This window comes from Phycodurus eques, chromosome 10, assembly GCF_024500275.1.
Source record: "Phycodurus eques isolate BA_2022a chromosome 10, UOR_Pequ_1.1, whole genome shotgun sequence".
NCBI classification, from domain to species: Eukaryota; Metazoa; Chordata; class Actinopteri; order Syngnathiformes; family Syngnathidae; genus Phycodurus; species Phycodurus eques.
Genome location: NC_084534.1, coordinates 15,882,575 through 15,909,366, shown reverse-complemented (window position 1 = coordinate 15,909,366; position 26,792 = coordinate 15,882,575). Strand labels below are relative to the sequence as shown.

General features: G+C 40.8%; 1 protein-coding gene across 1 annotated transcript; it reads right to left on the bottom strand.

The window, feature by feature from the left end:
- Positions 1-369: 369 nt before the first annotated feature.
- On the bottom strand, positions 370-23,156 carry c1ql4b (complement component 1, q subcomponent-like 4b). The gene is made up of 2 exons (XM_061688034.1): positions 22,596-23,156; positions 370-687 (listed from the first exon to the last, which is right to left on the bottom strand). The coding sequence occupies exons 1-2, from the start codon at positions 23,133-23,135 to the stop codon at positions 508-510; spliced, it is 720 nt and encodes a 239-aa protein (XP_061544018.1). The 5' UTR covers positions 23,136-23,156; the 3' UTR covers positions 370-507.
- Between the last annotated feature and the right edge of the window lie 3,636 nt (positions 23,157-26,792).

Below are 26,792 nucleotides of genomic sequence, written 5' to 3'. Positions count from 1 at the left end.
TTATGACTTTTCATTCACATGACAACAGGCTCTTTCCAGTTTAATGTGATGTGTGATGGTGTAGATCAAACAAAAACTTCAACATAGGATCGAAATGTACTTGGACTTGGAACATAGACAAACAACACATACAAGCCTTTTTTTTTTTTTTTTTTTGCAATGGAATCAGCTACAATCAATATTTTTATGATGATTTTTTTTTTCCACGTGGTGTCCATGCTGAGCATGTATCCACATGAGGATGCCAGAGGCTGCTGACACACACACTTATAATGATTGGGTATCTTCTCTCAATTCAATTCATTCGCGTGATGTGTATGTACAGTAAATGTGTGTGCGTGTGTCTGTCTGACAGAATTACAACCAATTCGGTGTTTGTCTGAGGTGAATGTTGTGATGAAAATACAATTATATATTGATAAAAATTATTTTCAAAGTTGGTATGACCAATGACATGATGAAATCATGGCCTGTTAGATGCAAAAATGGATGAAGGAGAGTAGCGTGTCAGTCAGGGTAGATGAGGAAGCCAGAGAAGGTGCTGTATTTGTTGGTGTTTCCGCCGTGAACTTTGCCGCCGTCCACCTGCACGCACACTTCATCGCCAACGTCCAGGTGCAGGATGACACTGTTGGAGGCGTAGTCATAATTCTGGTCTGCATCTTGGGCGATGGCACTCGCCCTCACCTGAGGGAGGGGGGCGGGTGGGGTGTTGAGAAAACCGTTTAAAAAATAACACAGATGAAAATGGTGCTCGCTTGTGTTGTCACAATAAAAACAAACAGGCGACCAAAACAACTTTACTACAAACTGTAAAACGTTTACACTTGAGTGTTTTCCAATTTCTACAGCTTTCGAATACCAGTCTGCTCCATGTATATCAAGGTAACAATGCCATTTTAAATCTTTATCACAATCTTGGTGTGGTGTCATCTCAGCTCTATTCCTTTCCTGTGTAAAAATAAAAAAGAAATAATAAATTACACTCGTGGAGCCAGGTCACAGAAGAGTATACCTCTGGATATACTACAACCACCAGCCGCATCATTAGGTACACCTGTACTGCCATTGAAGATCCAATACAATGTTTTAGTAATTCTGCATTTCCAAATATGATAATGCACAATTTAGCTTGAGACTGTCCGAAGTATTAGTATTATCCAAAGTTAAATGTCCAAAAAGTGGTACAATTTGTAATTCAATCAAAACTTCAAATATGCCAAAATTCAAAACATCATCATGTGTGATGTGAGGAGGTATGTTTTTTTTTTCTTGTGTCTTTGTGTTTTTTTTGTGATCCCACCACAGAAGGGTACCAGTTATGGCGAATATTAATAGTAGGAATGGAACATATTGCAATACAGGAAAGCCTTTGATTGCTCACTACAATATGAACAATACAATTAATTAAATCTCAATTATATCCATCAATCCATTTTCCGAAACCGGTAATCCTCACTAGGGTCACGGGTGTGGCGGAGCCTATCCCAGCTATCTTTGGGCGAGAGGCGGGGTCCACCCTGAACTGGTCGATAAACAAACAACCATTCGCACTCACATCCACACCTACGGGCAATTTACAGTCTTCATTTAACCTACCACGCATGTTTTTGGAATGTGAGAGGAAACCTGAGTACCCGGAGAAAACCCACGCAGGCACAGGGAGAACATGCAAACTCCACACAGGCGAGGCTGGATTTGAACCCAGGTCCTTAGAACTGTAAGGCAGATGTGCTAACCAGTCACCCACCATGACGCCCATCCCAATAATAAAAAAATAAAAAAAAATTAAAAAAAGGAATTATACCAAGCAGATGCCATATTGAACATAACTCCCGGTATACTGCTCGTCATTGCACCTCCCCCACTTTTTTTCTCACTAAACAGCTGACGCTTTCCCTCTGTAAAGGGGCGCTTATGTGCAATAAACAATTATTTAGCACAATCACGGCACACTAAAATTTGTGTTCTGTGGAGCGAGCTTAAGAAAATATACATTTGTGAACTCCACATTCTTCTTGTAGTGCCAAAGTGGGACTTAAGAACTAATTTGTTCTTAAAAATGGTCCATGAATGAGGGCTATTGTTCTTAAAAATTTAGTGAGATCAATCATGAACACCAGACAAAGGCCATCCATCCATTTTCTATATTGCTTATCCTGTTGAGGGTTGCAACGAGCTGGAGCCAATCCCAACTGATTTCAGGTAAAAGACAGACTACACCCTTGGTTGGTCTGCAGTCTATTGCAGGACACATAAAGAAACATACACCATTCACAGTCACATCATCCCTGAGTGGGAACTGAACCCCTCGCCCATACACGGAATTCAGGCAAGTGATCCACTATACGTTCAGTAAATAATTTAAAATAAGACATCAGTTGTGAGGCTTCATTCCTCATCTTATTAACTCACGCTCCCATTAATAACCACCAAGGAAGTGTCGACAACCGATTATCGTGGCCCGTGTTTACACAACCGCTAACAAATGGGATTTAATGACATCTCCACAGACAATCAATGTCTCCACAAGCCAGAAAATCATTCATTAGGGCCTGCGTGAAGGCACCTGAAGCTCCCGACGCAGCTGCTAAATGTATTGTCATGTTCATTCCTTCCTCTTAGAATCAGACACATTTGTTCCAAGGATTTATTTGGACACATTTCAAAGTGGGAAAATTGTCACTGTGATAACGGATAGGAGAGCTGCATTCATTATGCTGATAGGCAGTCTTGGTATTTTGTCCTACTCGGTAAGCAAATCTGTTTGTAATGAATTGCACCATCATTGGGTGAGAACCCAGCCAAAAAGCACACGATTGTGGAGGAAAATAAATGCACATAAATATTCCATCCATCCATCCATTTTCTGAGACGCTTCTCCTCACAAGGGTCACGGGCGTGCTGGAGCCAATCCCAGCTATCATTGGGCAGGAGGCGGGGTACCCCATGAACTGGTTGCCAGCCAATTGCATCTACAAACAAACAACCGTTTGCACTCACATTCACACCTACGGGCAATTTAGAGTTGTCAATTAACCTAGCATGCATGTTCTTGGGATGTGGGAGGAAACCGGAGTGCCCGGAGAAAACCCACGCAGGCACGGGGAGAACATGCAAACTCCACACAGGCGGGGCCATGGATTGAACCCCGGTCCTCACAACTGTGAGGCAGACGCTCTAACCAATCGCCCACCGTGCTGCCTGCACATAAATATTAATGACTGCAATTATGATACCACAACTACTACTTGTGCTACTACTACTACTACTTAATTCCTGCCTTCGACTAATTCTGCATTTTTGAAAACTCAGAGATTAGAGGGTGAGATCAGTGGCGGTGCTGGTTTGAATGGTGCCCTGTGCGATGCCCCAAGTTGTTGCCGGTGAATGGGGTGAGTGGTTGGGGAAGGAGATGGAAATTTTCCACCATCCAAACCGGTCAAAAAACAATTGATTATCCTGGATCTCACCCTTTAACACAACCAGTTTTGCATGGTAATTGGAGAGGTATTGCTATATCATCTCTGAATGATGTTAGTCAATATAATTTCAAAAATGATCGAGGCTACCAGAAAGACTGTTTGCAGACGTAACAAAAAACTACTCACACTTTGTATTTAAGTAGAAGTACACAGACTTAAGAGTAAAAAAGACAGGTGATGATTGATTCAACTCCTATACAGTCTCTGAAATGTACTGAAATACAAAAGTGATTTTTTGCAGTCAATTATACACAAAACCCATTTAGCACAACATACAAACAAACTTCTTTGCCCACAAACGTTTCCTCTTTTATCAACTTAAATAATGAGGAAAAAAAGAAAAAAAAAAGACGAAAAGAAAAAAAATATGTTTCATGTCACATGTTGTTTAAGAGCTAGTTAGTGTTGATAACAACTGAAAGAGTACCAATTTTTTGTTTTAGATTAGACGGAGAACTTTTGAACGACAAAAGCGGGTGTTCTTTAGGCTGGCACAAGACTATGCATTTTCCACAAATCATTCTTGTAACCGACAGCATCAAACAATTCTCTTAAACAAGACCACGGATGAGGAATATCTTGCTTCTCCGAATCTGTTGCATTATTATTAATGTGTGTTCGTCCATGTTACTGGTGTCCCTCTTTTTTCACCTTGTATAAACACCAAGATCTCAAACAATCAAGATCTGAACCACCATTTAGTATGGCTTCTATTACGTCTATTACTTCTTTTTTACATCGTGTCATCATCCACGAAGGTTGAAAAAGTCATGAGCCTTTTTATATACATCAAGAAAGCCCAAATATCTGTTTTCAAATTTAGGGAGCAAAAGTAAAAAGTCCTCAGAAAAGTAAATACACAAATAAAGTACATATAACTAAAAACAAATCTACAGGAGGTTTCCCACTGCTGTTTAAATATGGTTTGTTTTTGGAAATGTTGAGAGTCAAAGGACCTAACCACAAAGAGATCAAATACATGCTCATTGCAGTTGTCTGCCATGTTTGTTGTTGTTTGTTGACGTTTTGGGGTGGTCTCCAAACTTAAAAGCGGCTTCCATCTATTTTCTTATCGGAAGTGAAAAATGTCAGACGTCCCACTTTTGTAATACAGCGAAATTTAGGCTCATCTCCAGCAGTCATTAAGCATTTCCGACTTCCATGTGATTACAAAGAAACTTAGCTTCCTCTTCTCATTTCATCATTTTAATTCATTACACAATCAATTTCTCCGTGGAGACAATTGCTCTATTTAAAAAATGTGAGCAATTTCATTCTCTGGTGTTCGACAGAACCAAATCAATACACCCCCTTTGCTTTCATTCAACTCACAGCACCACACTAATTGTTGTCTGTTCGTCCATACCCCCCGTCATCCCTCACCCGTTCGCACCCTCGTCGCTCTCTTCATTCAGGGCCCATCTATCCATCTTTTTGTGTCCTTACACTTTAGTGGGATGCCGGTCACGCGCACATTTTGTCTCTTCAGCATGGCGGTGTTGGCGGGAGCAGCGGCTAAGCATGTCCCTGTCCGGTCTAAATCGGATTGATTAACGGCATGCTGCTGTGGTAGGTCTCCTGGGGACCACAGCACCCCCCTCCACGACCACCCACACACACAACCCACACCACCCTACATCAAGATGCACCAGGGGAGGCTATACACACTTGGAGGCTTCGGTAATTGGTAGTCAGACAGCCATGGCAGCTCAGCGCCTAATAGGTCCAACTCCTCAATAACACTATAGAATCACAATAAATGTGGCATAGGCTGCATTGGTCAAATGGACCCATGAAATACTAGTAAGAGGTACAAAAGAAGAACACATTTCCCATACTTTTATAGGAACTGCTCTCATTCATCCTATTCTTTACAATGAAGTGTGCTGCAGAGAATATATATATATATATATATTTATATATATATATATGCAGCACGGTTAGAGCGTCTGCCTCACAGTTCTGAGGACCGGGGTTCAATCCCCGGCCCCGCCTGTGTGGAGTTTGCATGCTCTCCCCGTGCCTGTGTGGGTTTTCTCCGGGCACTCCGGTTTCCTCCCACATCCCAAAAACATGCATGGTAGGTTAATTGCCAACTCTAAATTGCCAACTATAAAGTACAGTGATATCCTGGATGAAAACCTTCTCCAGAATGCTCAGAGCCTCAGACTGGGCTGAAGGTTCACCTTAAAAAGACAATGACCCAAACCACACAGCTAAAATACTGAAGGAGTGGCTTCAGAAGAATTCCGTGACTGTTTTTAAATGGCCCAGCCAGAGCCCTGACTTAAACCCAATTTAACATCTCTGGAAAGACCTGAAAATGCCTGCCCACCAACGTTCACCATCTAACCTGACAGAACTGGAGAGGATCTGCAAGAAGGAATGGCAGATGATCCCCAAATCCAGGTGTGAAAAACGTGTTACATTATTCCCAAAAAGACTCATGGCTGTATTAGCTCAAAAGGGTGCTTCTACTAAATACTGAGCAAAGGGTCTGAATACTTATGGCTGTGTGATAGTTCAGTTTTTCTTTTTGAATAAATCTGCAAACATTTCAACAATTCAGGTTTTTTTTTTTTTTTCAATATTGGGTGCTGTGTGTACATTAATGTGGAAAAACATTAACTTAAATGATTTTAGCAAATGGATGCAATATAAAAAAGAGTGAAAAATTTAAGGGGGTCTGAATACTTTCCATACCCACTGTATATATTATTCAGGAGACTCTTTTGCCTTTTGCTCGGTTGCTAGGAAGGCACAGAACAATTCCCCCAAGGAGGCCTAATGGGTTTTGTGGAACTATAGAAGGAAGAAAAGATTCTTGTAAATCCAACATCTGTCTACATGCTTGAACGGTACCATTCCCCTGATACTCTTCTCAGCTGAGTTGCACGCTGACAGGCGGCTGTAACTTGCTGCAAATATACACTACGCCATTTCAATTTATTCTCTGCATAGACACATATATACCAACAGAGAGATGTACCCATTCAACAAATACTGTACAAATAAATCACTTGGAATAACATTTTTGGGCTTTACTGTATATACCCAGGGAGGTATTTTCTGATTTACAAAATGTTTGTTATAGTAGTTGTGTCGAACTGCACTGCATCCTTAAATAAGGTAACCAAAATATTATAAACACTGACAAGGCAGAACATTTGCAACAGCTCTTTACTTCATTACATTGTTCAGGCATATCTGATGAAGTGGCTGGTGAGTGTTATGTGATTGTGTTCAATGTAATTCTTTCAAAAACACAGCTTTTGCTGCAAATGGAGATATTTTAATTATAAATACAAAATATATTTAATGCATTTTTCTGTTTTTAATGTAAGAAAAATAAAATTATTATTGCATGCTGGCCTGAATGGTCCTCGTCTAACATCCAAGCCAAGCAATGATATTAACGGCGGCTTATTGAAATGGCCTTTTAAAAATGAACATCATCTAATTATAATATAGCCTAAAAGGACACCTTGTTATTTATGGATTTTTATGGTTGACTTTCGTAGAGACACGTGTTAGTTAGCCTCGACTCAGGTCAGTGGCGATGCTGACATTTAATGTGTTTTTTTTTTCTTCAACTTTTATGATTAATTCATGGCTGCTTTCTAACCAGGGGAAATGCTCACCACTCGATATATTTTATGCACATATTCTATCTATCTACAATAAATTTTCCTCCATTTATATTTATTTTTATATAAATAAAAGATTAGATAGAATAAAAAGTTACTGCATTTAAAGTTTAAAAAGTGATTTTTGGATAGGTTGGTAACAGTAATTTGATACTTTCACTGTATATATAAATTATGAATAACTACAAGATCTTTTCAAGTGTAATATACTGTACATGCTTCTTTGGGTTCAGGTTTATGATTTAGTTCATCCATCCATCCATTGTCTGTACCGCTTTATCTCCACAAGGGTCACGGGCTGCTGAAGCCTATCCCAGCTATCTTCGGGCGGGAGGCGGGGTACACCCTGAACGGGTCACCAGCCATTCGCAGGGCACATAGAAACAAACAACGATTCGCACTCAGATTCATACCTACGGGCAACTTAGAGTCTTCAATCAACCTGCCACGCATGTTTTTGGGATGTGGGAGGAAACCGGAGTGCCCGGAGAAAAACCCACCCAGGCACGGGGAGAACATGCAAACTCCACACAGGCGGGGCTGGGATTTGAACCCTGGTCCCCAGAACTGTGAGGCAGATGTGCTAACCAGTCACCGGCCGATTTACAACCCCAATTCCAATGAAGTTGGGACGTTGTGTTAAACATAAATAAAAACAGAATACAATGATTTGCAAATCATGTTCAACCTATATTTAATTGAATACACTACAAAGTGGTATACACTATATTTAATGTTCAAACTGATCAACTTGATTGTTTTTAGCAAATAATCATTAATTTATAATTTTATGGCTGCAACACGTTCCAAAAAAGCTGGGACAGGTAGCAAAAAAGACTGAAAAAGTTGAGGAATGCGCATCAAACACCTGTTTGGAACATCCCACAGGTGAACAGGCTGATTGGGAAAAGGTGGGTGCCATGATTGGGTATAAAATGAGCTTCCCTGAATTGCTCAGTCATTCACAAGCAAAGATGGGGCGAGGTTCACCTCTTTGTGAACAAGTGCGTGAGAAAATAGTCGAACAGTTTAAGGACAATGTTCCTCAACGTACAATTGCAAGGAATTTAGGGATTTCATCATCTATGGTTCATAATATCATCAAAAGGTTCACAGAATCAGGAGAAATCACCGCATGTAAGCGGCAAGGCCGAAAACCAACATTGAATGCCCGTGACCTTCGATCCCTCAGGCGGCACTGCATCAAAAACCGACATCAATGTGGAAAGGATATGGCATGCCAATGGCATGGGTAACTTACACATCTGTGAAGGCATCATTAATGCTGAAAGGTAGATACAGATTTTGGAGAAACATATGCTGCCAAACCACATTCTGCACGTGTTACAACAGCGTGGCTTCATAGTAAAAGAGTGCGGGTACTAGACTGGCCTGCTTGCAGTCCAGACCTGTCTCCCACTGAAAATGTGTGGCGCATTATGAAGCGTAAAATACGACAACGGAGACCCCGGACTGTTGAACAGCCGAAGCTGTACATCAAGCAAGAATGGGAAAGAATTCCACCTACAAAGCTTCAACAATTAGTGTCCTCAGTTCCCAAAATGTGTATTGAATGTGGTTAAAAGAAAAGGTGATGTAACACAGTGGTAAACATGACCCTGTCCCAGCTTTTTTGGAACGTATTGCAGCCATAAAATTCTAAGTTCATGATTATTTGCTAAAAACAATCAAGTTTATCAGTTTGAACATTAAATATATTGTCTTTGTAGTCTATTCAATTAAATATAGGTCGAACACGATTTGCAAATCCTTGTATTCTGTTTTTATTTATGTTTAACACAACGTCCCAACTTCATTGGAATTGGGCTTGTACTTCAGACTTTTAAAAGTGTTCATTCACGTGTGAAGGAAGCTCATTTCTATAGACTTACTTAAATTGTTGCAGTTGTATCCATATATTAAACAAATTGGATGCCCCCCCCCCCCCCCCCCTACGACTTCTGCATCATTCCTAGCAGGGAATTGTGAGCCTGTGTGCAGCACAGATGACTCTAAGCCTCAGCTGTCACTTACAATCACAGTGAAAGTGCTTGTTTCCTTAAAGTGGGCAGGAGGTGCTGAGATTTACGGAGTGAAAACAAGTGAGGAAAGGCAAATCAGGATTATTGTCAACAATGGAGCAGAGTGATAGTGACAAGGAAGTGGATTTCTGTCGGTGGGCCCAAAGTTGCTGCACTTGAACCTCAGCCGCCGGCAAGACGGGGGACCCCGTGGGACAATAGAGAAGATTACACACCCTCCACTTATTTAAAAACTCATTTAAATATAAGAGGGTGTGGATACCAAACTCACAATAGTATTTACACTATTAACTATGCGCCATATATTATATTATATATTAAGATATTTTGATATCCCCCCAAAACGGAGGGGGGTGGTGGGGTGCAGCATTACAGAAAAATAAAAAAGTATATATACTAAATGAAATACTGAAAACAACTACTACTTCCAATCCTATCAAGTATGAAATTAGGTCTTCATTCGGCACAAGGCCTCGTACTATAAGGGCTTCAACACACGTTGCCCTTCTAGATCCGTCCATCCATTTTCTTTACCTCTTCTCCTCACTAGGGTTGCGGGCTGCTGGAGCCTATCTCGGCTATCTTCGGGCGGGAGGCGGGGTACACCCTGAACCGGTCGCCAGCCAATTGCAGGGCACATAGAAACAAACAACCATTCGCACTCACATTCACGCCTTCGTGCAATTTAGAGTATTCAATCAACCTACCACACAGGTTTTTGGGATGCGGGAAGAAACCGGAGTGCCCGGAGAAAAGCCACCCAGGCACGGGGAGAACAAGCAAACTCCAAACTGGCGGGGCCGGGATTTGAACCCCGGTCCCCAGAACTGTGAGGCATATGTGCTAACCTGTCGTCCACCGTGCCGGTGACATATAGAACATTCATATATATTTTTAAATGACTATCAAAATATGTATTTACACAATTGTAGCCTATTAAAAAATGGTTAATGGCAATATAAGCAAAATACTCCTATGCCTTGCCTGAGTACAACCGGAGTCACCGTTGCTATACAAGGATTTGGTTTAGTCCATTACTGGTTTGCCAGTTGGACCCAAGAACTCGACCTCAAAATGCTTTCACTTCTGAGACAAAAGAAATTCCATTGGTAACCCAACGATTGGCTGGAAACCGGTTCAGGGTGTACCCCGCCTCTCGCCCGATGATAGCTGCGATAGGCTCCAGCACGCCCGCGACCCTTGTGAGGATAAGCGGCTCAGAAAATGGATGGATGGATGGATGGATGGCAACCCAACGTTAATGTTAATGCGTTTGTTTCTTCTAAAAATGGTGTCCTGGTACTGCAAAGCAAAATATTTTCAAGCATAGACTCCAATTAGCACGTAGCCTAGCTCGCACTTGCTTTATCCTGCCACATGTGTTAGCTTAGCACACACTCACAAGGCATGGGGCAAGCCCATGACACCATCTGATATTATACCGTATAGCGTATTTATGTGCTGATTATCAGACGCCAAATTACGCTGACCCAAATCATGGGTGGAGAAAAGAGTAGTACATTCTGAACAACTTGATACCAGAAACCTTTTCTGACATAGGGCAGTAGTCACAAAAAAAAAAATACTTGGTTGGGTGATTTCACACTTGAAGGGTGGTCAGGCACACCAGAGATCCGAATATAGTAGATAGTAGAAATGTATACAAGCAATTAAAAAGCAGTTCAGGTCATCCCACACACTTTCAATTGAATTTAAATCTAGGCTCATGGGTGAGGCATTACAAAACTTCAGTTTTATTTTGCTGAAGTCATTATTTTGTTGATTTGGGTTGTGTTTAGACATCTGAACTGACTGCTATTTGGAACGCTTCATATGCTTGTTTATTTTACTGTGCTAAATTTAGCTGTTTTTCCTTTGTAAGAAAATGATGCTATATCAGATCAGAATAATCTGTTAAAACCTGGATTTTCTTCATGAGGCTGAGGAGAAGCCCCATGAAGAATGATATTTTCTTCACTTTTGTTTTGTTTCGGTGCTTCTTAACCCTCCAGTCATAAAACTGACAGGATTTGTTCACTGTGATGTACATCCCTTCCACAGTGGAGCAAGGGCATTGAGACGGGGCTCTCAAACTCACCACAGGGATTGTTGAGGGTGAACTGGAGGAGATGGGCAATTAATATTTTTTTTTTTGGGGGGGGGGGTTAAAGGTGCTGTGTTCTGCCTGCCTCTATCCACATGTACCAGTCAGAGGTTTCCTGTTTCCATTATGCAGGTTGACAAGGAGCCTTTCCTTCAACCTCTAATTGGCATATAAATGCTAATATTTTCCCTTGACACTCAAGACCCTTGGTGTCAAGATGCTGATTAGAAAGTCTCTAATTGGCTGGATGTGGACAGCTCTAAGGGTAAAGGGGATGAATTAATGGCATACAATTGAAAAAAAAAATTGGCACCTAAGTTATATTAACTGTACTATTATTTTTTACGACATGTTTTCCCCCCTATCTACAGTATATACAAATGTATTAGAGCACCAACATCATTAAGTGCTTTAATGTGGACTCTTTAAATTTCAGTGAGCTCTTGACGTTTTACCATTTTGATGAAAAGAATTGAGGTATCATACTGTATTCACCTTTTTACAAACAAATTTAAGCCGGCTCAGAGGGCTTTTCTGAAAAGTCAATTAAGCAAGCAATTTATTAAACATACCACGAAACCACTAAAACAAATATTTTTTATCAGGAAGGCAAATATCTAACTTTGATTTGGCATCTTAATCAAGAAAAATAACAAAAATAACAATTCAATTAAATTACAAAATTTAGAGATAGCAATAATTGTATGGAGCAAATATAAAATATGATTTTGGTTAAAGGGGTTCCACATACTGGTGTATAAACCATTACAGAAAGATGAAAAAAAAAAATTCAGGTAATTACCAATGCTGTTAATTTAGGGAAGCTGTTGCATAAACCTTACACTGGGTGGTAGTCTAATATACTGATAAACATTTTTGTGTTGTGTTTTAAATGCTTCCAGTTAAACCCCAAATTATTAATTCTGTCATTACTTTAGCCAAATATTAAATTAAATAGAATTTTTGGTCATTGGGTATCTTTAAGTTGGTAGTGACACAAAAGACATACAGTATGTTGTGTTAAGAAAGAAATATCTCATATATGCATTATTTTCAGCAAGTTATACATTTTGACAAAACTTTCATGTCCAAAATGAGTTAGACCATTTCTCAATGTATGTATCCAATGTTGTAAATACATTGTAAATGTGAAGTTGATTAGAATGCTCTAAATTTTAATACCAGATAAGATTGTGTTTTCTCATATTGGCAGGAGATCAAGGAAAGCTCAAGGAACTCAATAATTTCTAAAATGGAAGGGTTATTTCCAGACAGAAGATACCCACTCAATAAAATTCACCTCATGGATGTCCAGGGCATGAATCATTTTGGGCTAAACTGTACTTGTGAGTGTAGACAAAGGAGGTACAGGGAAGCCTGTCAAATGTTGCGATTGGGAAATAGCAATTATTTTTTTCTAAACTCTCAGAATTCGGTTTCTATAAAAAAGACGCAAAGCAGCGATATTACTGAAATACAAATAGAAGTCGCATAACAGGCACAACAGACTGCCCAGTTATCGAAAGTCACATGGTCTAATGACCTGAGCTTATGGAAAAGAAATGGAGTGAAATAATGGATAAGAATGTGTGTGTATACGTTTGTGTGTGTGTGCGTGTGTGTGTGTGTGTTCTTGTGGACAAAAAGAAATAGACAACCTGCTATGACTGACATTACACTTTCCGTTTGTTCCACAATAACCTGTTCTGACAGTATACTGTATGACTCAAAGCAAAGTTCCATCAGGTGTCCAAATAATGTACCTCACCAAAGATTATCACTGGTTTGGAATGATTTTACTCCAACTATAGGCATTAAAAAACAGCACAGTGCCAGAATAAATAACATGTCATTCAAATTTATTGAATGAATTGTAAAATGGTTGTTCAAATGACACATTGTCTCAGATCAGTGTTTCCCAACCTCGACTAAGCCGAGGCTTATATTTTACTTTGTACATTAGAGATTTCGTGGCACACCACCAAACAAACATGTGACAAAAGGTATATATGCTAAAATAATGAGGATAGACTCATCCCAATTTATTCACAAACGTACTTTCTTTTTGTGAAACCTGAGCCTGTTTAGTTGTACACAAAGCTTATATTTTGTCGTATGAATGGCAACAGGTGGATACACAGGTTCATTGTGTTCATACAATGCATAAATGAAATTGTATATATTCCCGTGGCACACCCGAAGATTTCTCATGACACACTGTTTGCAACCAGCACAGTTTGGGAGTCACTGGCTTGTGCTCTGTAATTAGTAGCGACCATCTTCTACATGTCACATCCTGGTGTGAGCACTATCTAATTAATCTAAAAGCAATCTGAGGTAGAGGGTAACGAGCTACATTTTCTCTGTTACAGAGGCCCGGTGCACTCATAAAGAAAATCGGGCAGTTTTTGTCTTGATTTTACCCCTACCCGACCAAGGACGTCAAACAGCAGACTATTTTATGTCCCATAAGATTATCCTATAACATTATCATTCGGTCTGAGGTGTGTTCCGAGCGGATTTATCCCGATTATAAGGTCCGAAAAGGGTCTGGGCCGACATTCAAATACTGAACACTTGAATATTGAACAGTTCACCTACAACCCTGGTTAGGATAACGTGTATAAAATGGATGAATGGACTATGAAAAAGAACAACAATGTTATGTACTCTCATCTCTAAATTGTCAGCATTTCAGCCTAGATAAACTCCACTCGGAACTTGAGAAAACATGTTGTGCTTTTCTTATTCTGTTTTACGAGTGTAACCAAAGTTAATTTCAGACTATTTCTAGTGGCTGCATTTGCCTTAATTTAGGTCACTTTATAAAGATATAATTTATTACAGGAAGTCCTCGACTTACGAACGAGTTCCATTCCTACGCTGGCGACGTAACCCGAATTTCCGCGTAGGTCGGATTTCACCGTTAAAGTCAGAATTTACGGCGAAATACTTCTGTTACGGGTATGGTCCCACATGATTGTGACAGCAATGTGTGTGGGCGTGTGCGTCGACGTGTGAGTGAGACGGGACTGCGAAGGAGGAAGGAGTGCACGCCGGTGCGAGTGAGTACAGTGGCAAGTGTAGTGACGGCGACCGGGAAAGAGTAGCGATTAGTGGAGGACCCGTTGACGTTGACTATGCAGAGGAGCTAATAAAGCCATTAAAGCTGCAAATCGGTGCTTCGTGCCTTTATTGTTGCCGCCACCCAGCTCAGCTGTGCAACGAGAGAAGGGAGTTAACCCCGAGGAGGACAACCTGCGTCTCCCGACCACGGTCATGTGACCGTAGCAGGAAAGGTTAACACTTCGTATAAAGAAACTAAAATGCATTAAAATAAAAAAAAAATAAGATGCTGTCCTTACCATTACTGCTGAGAGTGCGAAAAAGGCAAAGATACTCCCGGCGCACAAACACAGACAAGCACTATGCACGAGCTAAGCTGAAACACTATGGTGCTGGGGACAAAATGGCGGACGAGGCACGGACGTCGTAGGTTGAGTACGTCGTAACTCGAGGACTTCCTGTATTGGCGGCACGGTGGACGACTGGTTAGAGCGTCTGCCTCACAGTTTTGAGGACCGGGGTTCAATTCCCGGTCCCGCCTGTGTGGAGTTTGCATGTTCTCCCCGTGCCTGTGTGGGTTTTCTCCGGGCACTCCGGTTTCCTCCCACATCCTAAAAACATGCATGGTAGGTTAATTGACACCTCTAAATTGCCCGTAGGTGTGAATGTGAGTGCGAATGGTTGTTTGTTGTATGTGCCCTGCGATTGGCTGGCAACCAGTTCAGGGTGTACCCCTGCCCCATGATAGCTGGGATAGGCTCCAGCACGCCCGCCACCCTAGTGAGGAGAAGCGGCTCCGAAAATGGATGGATAATTTATTATTGTTTTACTTAAAGTGATATTGTTGGGCAATATCTGAAGTTGCACATTCTGTTTATATTTTTGTCTATTTGATGTTCATGCTCTTGTCGCTCACCAGTTACTAGGTTCTTGAGCAGTTTTGTTTTCAGTGATTACGATAGCTCCTTTTTACTTGAGTCATGTTGTTCTAAAGAAGCAGTACTTCCAATTCAGTATGATTGTCCGTTACTCTACCCACCTCTTTCTTTTCTATTTTATATACATTTTGATATTCATTTTAGATGAAAGAAAGGTACGTTATTCCACATAGATATCTTTATTTCAATAATGCTTACAAGTTACAAGGCTATGTAATTAATTAGCACAGCTCATGTCACGTTCTTTTTCTTCTTCTCCTTGAGATGGTTTCAGCCAGGCAGGTAGTTGCACTTCATCATGCTTCAATTTCTTCAAGACGTGATTAATTAACAATATGTTCTATACAATCGCTTGTTAAATTTTGAACGACCAATTAACTGCTTGTAAAACTGAATATTATCTCATTATTTTCCCCATTTACTTATTGTCTTCTTTATTCATAGAAAAGCGCATTGATAAAGTACAGGGGAAATCATTCAATTGTTGTTTCTTTTGCCATACCAGTTATTGTTCACTGTTGAAGGCAACCCTTTACATACACACGGCCTCAATAGAAATAATGAGTCTTTAAAAAGAAAGGCACCTGCAGCAGACACGGCATGTATATTATCCTCACCCACACACCCAATCTTTTTCTTTCCGTCCAACTTTTACACCTTGCATTGTTAAGGCTGAGTCTCCATGGAGCACATGTCAGAGCATTTTGTTGGCTTTAATAAGGCCGTTGCCTTATTAAAGGCAAGGTTTATCCAGCAGTCTCTGTGTGCTGTACATGTTTGATTCAACCTGTTGCCACAGCCACATAATGAGGTCACTCCATGTCAACAGCAGAGATGCATTTTTGGGTATTATAAAGAAAGGTTTTCATTGGTGATGTCATCGAAACGTGGGAGTGTGGGTGCTACCGGACAGCCAAATGACCAACCTTCTGTGCCCATTTTGGACCGGCTATAAATTTTCTTATTATCACTCCATGCTCATCAGTCTAAAGGGCAAAGTACAACAGGATAGTGAATTATATATCAATTGAAAAGGTCGTCTTCCTCAACGCCTATCTGAATTTTGAATTATGGGCGATGAGGAGAGAGAAGAATTTCTTCCACTTTAGATGTGAAATGGTGACATTTCTTCATCAGCTTGTGATTGTTTCACACATACAGTTTCTCTACTCGTGCCTTCAGAGGACACTCATATGTTTGCTGTCTCCTTTTCTGTCTAGTCTCTTGTTGAAATGCATCCATCTCTACGCGGCTCACCTGTTTGACTCCTGCCTATCTCTGCAGTCATCCCTCCCCAGCCTGTGTCTTACTCTTGTCCCCCACTGACAAGACAGTGATCATCGCCATGGACTCCAGTCTGATGCTGTTAATAGATGCACATATGATTACATCCCTTTTAAATGTTGCGAAATTTAATTCTTAACCAATGGCAAAGCCAAGTTCTGTTGTTACATTGTATTATGTGATGCCCAATTAGTCGTAAAGTGTTTTATAGGCAGGGATATATTTTGTTCATGGTGATTTTGCCTTTTGCTTAAGGGGCAAGCGGTTTAGTGCCCTACTCAATCCATTAGATGGGTGATGTGGTGAGCATGATGTCATTGCAAAGTTACACTGCATAAATTGTTTATTTTGTCTCATAATCTCAATTCAATTGTACCTTGATTCATGATTTTCATTTGTTCCATGACCTGGATCGTAACTTAATTTCCTCGTATATCAAATCAATGTTCCCCATTGACGATAATTGAAATGTCCTTAATCTGTTCCGCCCCCCCCCCCCCCCCCCGAAGCGTTTTTAATGAAGAACAATACAATAACAATATTGTATTAAAACAAAACAAAACATAATCAACAGAGAGTGGAAAGAAATAAGATCCTTTGATCATGTATACTGTAAATACTGTCTATACTTTTAGTATTTGTGTGTTGATCTGTGCCGTTAAGGGTCTTGGATTATTGAGTGACTTCAGAATCTGGATTCGGTTTCTTCTGTGTGTCAGCAATGACCTGAGACAGCAGCTCCTAGCGAGTGTTTTCATTTTGTATTTTTTTTTTTATTTCTCGAAAAAGTCGGGATTTTGGAGAGTCTGTTTGACAGTGATGATAAGCAAGATTGGGGGCAAGAATGACCTTGGTAGAATTCAATACCTTGCAAAAAGAGTAGTGACTAGACAAGGAATGTTTCATTGAAAACCCACAATTGTCCATAGGTGTGGATGTGAGTATGAATAGTTGTTTGTCTATAAGTGCCCTACAATTGGCTGCGACTAGCCAAGGGTGTACCCCGCTTCTCACCCAAAGTCAACTGAGATAGGCTGCAGCTCACACGCAAACCTAATGAGGACAAGAGCTATAGAAAATGGGTGGATATTATTATATTGTGTTTTATAACATAATTTCATTTTAGTTTATATTACATCATGGATGGAAATTAAATCTGATGCATTCTTTTTCTGGTCATCGGTGGATTTTATTATCAATGCCAAAATATTTTGCTTTTTAGTAAGGGGGAAAGTCAGTTTCTCACTATTCCAAAAGTCTTGAACCTCTTTAACATAATCTCAATGGAAAGATCAAGTCTCATCGATAAAAATGCCAATTTGAGTAAACCATGATATTAACATCAATACAAGATGAAATGCTTTGTAATGATTGTGTCCGTTATGTTGTTGAACAAGTTTTCAAGGTTTTGCCTTTTTGACCGCACAGGTTCACAGATATAGACAGTAAAATGTGAGGGAAACATCAGCACTGAATTGGGTTAAATAATTGAGTTGATGGAAAAGATAATTAATGGGGAAAGAGTCAATAGGCAGTGTGGGCTATAAAAGGATATGTGTAAGGAGGGGCACAGGTTGAGTGGAGAAGATCTCATCTAAAGGCTATGAAAGATTTAACAGCAGAAGACGACAGGAATGACAATTTGAAGTCTCCTAATTTTATGTGGAATTGAACTGCCCTGTCTCTTTACATTGTGCTTTATGGACATCCATGAAAAATGGAATAACTTTTTTTTTTTTAACGGACTTTATTGCTCACATAAATCCTGCCTCATAAAAATGCATGTTTTCTTCTGTAAAGCCAAACTGAAGGTGGCATCGATTCCAGTGGAGCTTCATAGCAAAATATTTGGAAGCTATTCATTATGGGAGAGCCCACTGTTAAAATTAATATTCTATGATTACGATAAACGTGATTCCAGGCAGCTGCTTCTCTATATCCTTACTATTTTTTATTTATTTAATTTTTTTAACATGAAGTTTGTTTTCTGTCCCTCAATTCATTGGTGTTCCAAGCTCTCCCGCAGCCTATGAGTTCTCTGGCTGGCTGGCTGCTAAATACACAAAGCAGATTATCAGACTCACGGAAAGACTTTAGACTGATGATTTTGTTCACTGACTTGAGTTAGGGGTGACTCAATTGAACCGGATCACTTCAGTGGATGACTCGGTGTAACAAGAGTACATAAATGGAGTCGAGTTTACCACTACTACCCGGAACCACTGTCTTTGTTTGCAAGCAAAGCAGTTTTCTGCAACGAGATGAAATTGTTTCGTTGATTTGCTTAGACCCTCCGATCATGTTATTCAATACTCCAGTAGATTTTATTTCACGCTTGGCAATTACAAGAACCTTGACTATTCACGGAGGTTAGGAACCAAGACCCAATGTGAATAGCAAAAAAATTGCAGATACTAGATTGTGTTTATAGCTACCTACAGTATATTCATTCAAACACCAACCACAATCTATGGTCACACATCACATTGATATAATTTCAAACTCATCTTACATTACTTTTAAAAATAAATGGCTTACAGATGATTACATTTTTTAAAAAGTGTGGAAGTACAAGGACTTGGTGTATTTTTCAGCTTTGTAATTTGTAAAATTAGTTAGCCATTTTAGTAATTTTTTGGTCGCAGTGATCTCATCGCTGGCTGAGCACAGAGCACGTATACTGCACGCACGCACAAACACACATGTGCTAATATAAATTATATATTTATTTAAAGAATATATATACTGTGCTGTACATCGCTACTGAATTGGTTATCACGTTTTCTGGGAATGTCTCACAGACATCTTCCTAGTGAGAGCTCAAGCATTATTTTGGTCTCTCGGGTGACCACAACTGATGAGCCTCGGCAGTCTCTCCGACGTCTCCGCCAGTGAGATAGGCCCTGAGTTGAATGAACCCGTGAATTAGGTGGAAATAAATCTGAACGCACCAACTGTACCTTCATGTCTCATGCGGCTACCTTCCTTCTGCAACGAAGCATTGCAGCAATCGATTTGAACAAAACAAGCCTACTCAAATGCAATTAAATCCCGACTTTCACTCATTATTGTCCAAAAAAAGAAATCCAGACTTTCGATATAGCCTTCCGCAGAATGATAATATAGGCGTAGTTTTACAAAACTTTTCAGACTTTTTTGAGCGTTCAAGAGTGTGTATACTGTTGATTTTTTTCTCAAGCTATCTTCACCACTTTACATTGGTTAATATTACATAAAAATAACAGATGAAGTGGGGACGGACCAATAGTATTGATTTATGAAGCAACTAAGAACACGTACTAGTATAAGGAAATGTGCTCGTCTTCTGTCGCTGACATCAAAAGGCTCACGCGGATTTTGACCTAAATGTGGGTGGGCCAAAGGATGGCTGAAAATCAAATATGTCATCAGATACAAAGACTAGAATTAGTACTGTTTTGGGGGGATTTTTTTTCCGCAGACATTATTTTTAGGTCCAGAACGCAGTATTAGATACAGATACTACACATCCTAAGAAAGCGAACCAAAAAGGGATTAGTAGCAATGTTGCCATTCTAGCATTTTTTAGAGCAGTTTGTCCGAATGTATTGTAAGTGAAAAGCATTGGGTTTTACAACGTGAGGGAGAATATTCCCCAGAAGATCTAGCATCAAGAATCTAAAAAAAAAAACTCCTGAAAACCTAACCCCCAATAGTATCCAAGAATGGTTTAATGAGCAGCTGTTTTAAATTGTAAAAAGGGTCCACTTCACAATGTATGCAAACAGTGAAACAGTCGGTACACTCATTTCTTTTGCCTCCTTTTCTTGTTAAAGTATGTGGCGCAGTAGAGCAGTGAGCAGGAACCCATCAGCCTGGCAGCTGCTGTCAGTGGATGCACCAAGTAAATTATTTACTGAGCCATCAAACAAAGCCATAGTTTGACTTGGCTTGTTGCAGTGCAAAGCATTTTTTTTCTTTTTTTCTTTTTTTTTTTTTTAAATCGTCATCTTCTACCGGTAATCCCTGGGATGTCACTCTTCTATTCACCAGCACATACGTCAGAATCAGAGCTCCTCGACAGGGCGAGGGTTTAGTTTAGTACGCCGAGCTTGTCACCGATTTCCAGATGGACGCATTCAAGGCTTTTGGTAGACATTTTTATGCTACTTGTTTATTTATTAGCATTGAAGTCGCAGTTCCTCAGAGGCCAGTTGCCAGCTGTTGCGTGCCGGCTTTGTTCCATCAAGAAGTGGAGAATTGTTGTCCCCTTGATCGCTTATCTGTCAATCACAGTCCCACTCTCCTTGCTTGCAATAGGTATAATTATTTGTACTTTTTGTGTTTCAAGTAAAGGTCGAATTTCATACAGCTTTTCTTCCCACTTCAGTTTGATTCAGTGTTATTTGTAAAAGGCCAATTCACAAGAAAAGTGTCTCTCGGCACATGAACCACATTCAGGACCACGCGCCTCATAAAAAAAAAAAAAAAAAAAAGAAAGCCAAGTGAACTTCACATAATAGTAACCCTCTAATGCTTTTTAGACTGCACTAAATGATCCAAAACATCCTTTACCTAACTTGGTGATGGGTTCATGCTGTGTTTTGCTTTCTCTTTAGCTATTGCCACAACATAGGTTGTGAAGAAAAGAATAATATAAGAGGAAAAGAAGAATAGAATGAAATACTTTCACTTATGGGAAATAATCTTTTAAAGCAGTGAGACTCCAACTTCATCATAAAGGTTGTCACTTGTCATCAAAGTTCAGGTAGAGTGTTTTATTAAATTTACATTTGACACTTTTAGAGTTAACTTCCATCCATCCATTTCTGTACCAGTAGGGTCGCTGACGTGCTGGAGCCTATCCCGGCTATTTTCGGGCGAGAGGAGGGGTACACCCTGAACTGGTCGCCAGCCAATCGCAGGGCACATAGAAACAAACAACCATTCCCACTCACATTCACACCTACGGACAATTTAGTCTTCAATCAAGTTCTATATTATAATATATTATTATCTTAATATGACACTTTTATGATTGTTAAGGATTTTAACATTAAGTACTTAGAACTTTGCTCATATAGATATTAAAGATTTTAAAATGGTCACAGTTTGGCTCTGAAATTGATTATTTCTATTTTTGTTATTTCTTGTGAGAGAAGTTTTCAAATCCAAACGGCAACAAAGGGTATGTTTTTATTTGTTTGGGTCCTATGGAAAATTCTTATTTGCGTCCAGAGCTGAAAAGGTTTTTGTAAAACTCTGATCAAAGAGATAAATAATATATATATATATATATATATATATATATATAAAATAAACCATAACAACTATTACTCTGTGAATCTTATTCCATTTGTATAGTGACTTTTTTTATAAATGATTGTGTCTTTTCAGTATTTCTTTTTTGTCACCTTAAACAGCTCAACATCTTTTTGACTAAGATGAGACCAGATATTTTGATTTGCCAGTGTTTTGTGAACAAATTTCTCCTTTTTGATGACATGCTGTTGGTGTCACTGCAGGCTAGCGCTGTACTTGGAATGATGTGGCGGGCCAGATCTGAACTCTGGGCCTTGAGGTTGACACCTGTGTTTTAGCTTTACTGGTGACCAGTCCAGGGTGCAATCAACCTTTCATCTGAAATCAGCTTGGATAGGCTCCAGCTCCCCTGCAACCCTCAACAGGATAATGGAAACACATTTTACTTTCCAGCCCTCCCCAAAGAATGACTTAGATGCTCTTTGCAAAATGTTCTATAATATATCAACAACTTCCACAGGGGTTTAGATGGAGGTATCAACAAAATGCAGTTTACATCCTTTTACCTGTTGACCAACAGCTTTGTTTTGGCATCTGGATTACGATTGGCTAAAACAACATGCTCCTCCCTCCCAAATAGTCAATCATCTGTCAGCTCAGGGTAACTATCAAGCCGATCAAGTTGCACTGATGTGGGCGCATGTTTTACAACACCAAAACAAACATGATAAGGACTTTATATACATAGCGGTACAGTTAAGACTCACACTGATGGCACACACACTCACCTGCCCGTTCTTTTTTAGGTCAGCCCACATGCTCGTCCCATCCCCTCCTCTCATCAGGACGTGGTAGGTGAAGTAATAGATGCCAGGCAGAGGACAGGTGAACTTGCCCGTACTGGGCTCGTAGTAGTTCCCCACATTGGTCACCACGTCATCAAACTTCAGTACCTCACTCCCTTCGTGTTGTTTCCGCAGGCCGGCGTAGAAGGCGATCTTGGGAGTGTACAATGAAGGGCCATAGCCACCAGGCCCAGGCCCCGGCGGCCCATGTGGTCCGGGCTTCCCGGGCTCTCCGGGGGGACCTTTAGGACCTGGGGGACCGGGAAGTCCTGGATTTCCTCTGAAACCCTGTTTGCCCTTACGGTTTGCCAAGTCTGGGGGCTGAGGGGAGGAGCCTGTCAGCTCTCCTTGAGGGGGGGTGAAAGTGTCGCACACCATCTTGCAGCTCCCCAACATCTCGTAATGCGTGGCCCCTCCCCCGGACGCACCCCCTTTGGTGGTGTGGACCAATAGGGGGATGGCCACCAGCAGGATCAGGACCATGGCCACGCCAACTCCAGCCCCAATCACGCGCTTCTTGCGGCTGAGGCGGGAGGCGGCCAGCGTGAGGAAGTCCTCCTGCCCCTTGGCTGGAATGGTTGTGCCGGCCAGGCTGAACTCTGGGTGGAACGTCACGAAAGGAATATTGGGAGAGTGTGTGCTTGTGTGGGGCACTAGTAATAGAGGGCCGGATATTTGCTCGTGTCAGTTCATTTACTATCAATATTTTCAGACTATCAATATTTTTAGACAAGTTCCTTAATTGTTGATGTTTTATTTCAAGCCACAACGCTCTCGTGTGCTGAGGGAGAAAGCTGTCAGGTGGGGTCTACAGTATTCCCACTGGGGTTCATCTCCCCCACCACATTTGGGGAATGGCGCTCACTTGGCTGTCCACTGGAAACTGACAAATATGTGCTCGTTTATTCCACCCAGATTGCTTTCTTTTTAGTTTGACGAGTTGTCACCGTTGTAACAAATCTATATAGTGCGCAAAGTACGTCGTCCTCTAGTTTCCAATTTGAAATATTAATCTCTTACAGTTCATAAATAGCCAGATGCTGCGTAACGAAGTGGTGCAAGTGAAAATGTTGGTTTTAAAGCCATTTTGGACATCACGGCAGAGACTTTCTTAACGATCTGCAAGGGAAAAACAATTTATACACACATTATCAATAATAAGCAATAAACGTAAATAAATAACCACTTTTCAGAATATTGCATATATCATATTTTTATCTATAATATATTTTTATAAATGTGAATTTAAAACGTTTATATTTCACCTTGAAAACATTATTATTATTATTATTATTACTTGCATGGGTATATCTTATTCAATATAATCTCTATAGCTTTACATCTCTATATTATTATTCAAATAGAAGCAATGTATATTTATACTTTCGGGGTCTTCAGTTCACTTCCATCAATCACAAACTCAGCTCTGAAAATCTCTAAATTAAATTAGGAGTGGGGTGGTGAGAAGAAATAATTTTCATGAAAGTTAGTCTCATTCGAATCATGCGTCACAAAACTGGAGAGTTATAATGCAAAGTAAAGATAAACTTACCGAGGGCGTTCGTTAGTTTGAGTCCTCATGGTGCAGGAATGAAAACCTCCAAACAACGATTGTTCCGACTGAAGTTGCACTGTGATGCAAACTTATTTTTTAACCATTAAAAACGACAACAAACAGAAACACGGAGCGAATGATCAGAAAAAAATGTCACTTTTAATGACATCAAGTCACACAGAGCGACTGCTTTTTATTCTGACAAGTTGAAGAGACTTCCGCAGTAGAGCGAGCTTGCGTACAGAGCAACAGTTTCCTCACTTGTTGTATTTTGTGCGCGGTGCCTCTCTCCTCCTCAGCATCCGACTGTGACTCTCTCCCTTCGTCCCTCGCACCTCCCCTCTCCTCCATCACTCACATGCATGCGCGCACATGCCTGCGCATACCCCCACGTGACCTTTTCCCAAATCAAATGACTGCATCTGGAAAGTTTAATTACAGATTGTCTTGACATATAATTATGTAAAATAGACTGACTTTGATATTATTCGCATTGTTAGATATCAATCCCTTTATCATTATTATTATTATTATTATGATTATTATTTTCAATTGGCTATCAGTAAATAAAAAAATGGATAAGTGACAGATTTCCTGAAATGAAAATAGTAAAGATTTTACACATAAATTCAAAATCGGGCCATAGGACTTAGTACATTTTTAAAGACCCTATAAAGCAATAAAAAAATGACTTGGAAATTTGACACATCACAGAGAACAACAATCATGCCAACCCTGTATGAATAATAAAAAAAATAATAATCACAAAGTATATAAAATGAAGTTCTAAAGTCATGAACAATACAACCACTCTTGAGGCTGTCGGATGCTGTGGGCGTGTCCCCAGAATGCACTGAAAACACGCCCCGCTAAACCTTCACCTATCACTTCAATACTGTACGTTTGTTTGCACAATATGTGGCTTCAGTCCCCTAAAATAGGCCGAGTGACTCCATTGCTTTGTAGTATGGGTCACAGGCTAAATCATGTGCTACGATCGTGTGCCGACCCACACAAAACAACACCCAACAAGGATGCATTAGATGACCCTGCCGCGGTTCTAGCAAGCTTTTCAGCTCGCTAGCTCGTTAGCCCGAAAGCTATCGCGGACATAATAAACAATAAACTTTCCCTGAAGTGTCCTCTGTTGTGTCGACACATGTGCGGCGCACGAGACAAGACTGCGGAGAATTGGACGGCCGTAATGCTGGTCGACGGTTCTGCGACCCCGTTAGCGGCTGCTAGCCACTAGCCGGCTCGGAAGTGACTGTTGCAATTGACAAACACAGCGCGCGACACTCTATACGCAATGCCGAGCAACGTGTTGGAATATGAGGAGGAGGAGGATCTCGATGTACAGGAGCACCCAACTGAACTTGGCATCATCAAACCGTACGTTTAAGCTGATCAGGAGGTCGGAACCTGACAGTGACGACGACGAGCAGCCAAGTAGCAGTTTTACAACAGAAAAAGAGAGCGGGCGCTGGGTCGATGTGACGGTATGTCAAAAGCATGTCTTTTTATACAGTCATGTCACCCAGGGTTGCCAATATTTTTGAGCACGACTACACGTATTATATATATTCATATAAGTTTCAGTGATACGGCACAAACTTTTACATAGTATGCATTATTCCAATATATTGTGTGCCCCTCGCTCGAGTAGCGTGATAACACGCCACACAGAAAGTCTTTGCCGTGTCTGTTGGTTTGTCATATAAGCAAAGGTACAGACGACAGTACTGCAAAGTACCACGTGGGCCTTTTTCCCCTACTCCCCAGTGCATAGTAACCATAATAGTGTCGTAGGTCAGTGTTCCCCAACCTTCTTTGCACCGGAGACCGGTTAGGATTTGGCATCTTTCTCATGGACCGGCTATGGTGGTGTGCATATATACACATACACACACACACACACACACACACACACATACACACACACACACACACGCACACACACACGCACACGCACACACACACGCTTGCCCCGCTTCTGCTTCCTCCTTCGCCGTTCGTGGCGCGTCCACTGTGGGCGCGATGCAGGAGTGGGGGTCGGAGTTGTTGTCGGCAGCCAGACCAGACTGCAGTTCCGTAGCTCCTCAATGAGAGTAGACTTTTAACACAGTAAAAGTAGTTCTGCCTGTGTCGAGCAGCAAGCTACGATTGTATCATAGCGGACTTGGTGCGTGAGAGTTAACTGTTACGATAAACCCGTATTTTAAGTAGGACTCCTGATGTAGCGTTGTTTCATTCGCGAACATTTCATTCAAAAGAACAAATCTTTTCAGTTAACGTAATGAGCTGAATTAATTTATGAAATGATTTTGTTCTGGCGGCACGGTGGACGACTGGTTAGAGCGTCAGCCTCACAGTTCTGAGGACCCGGGTTCAATCCCCGGCCCCGCCTGTGTGGAGTTTGCATGTTCTCCCCGTGCCTGCGTGGGTTTTCTCCGGGCACTCCGGTTTCCTCCCACATCCCAAAAACATGCATGGATTGGAGACTCTAAATTGCCCGTAAGTGTGACTGTGAGTGCGAATAGTTGTTTGTTTGTATGTGCCCTGCGATTGGCTGGCAACCAGTTCAG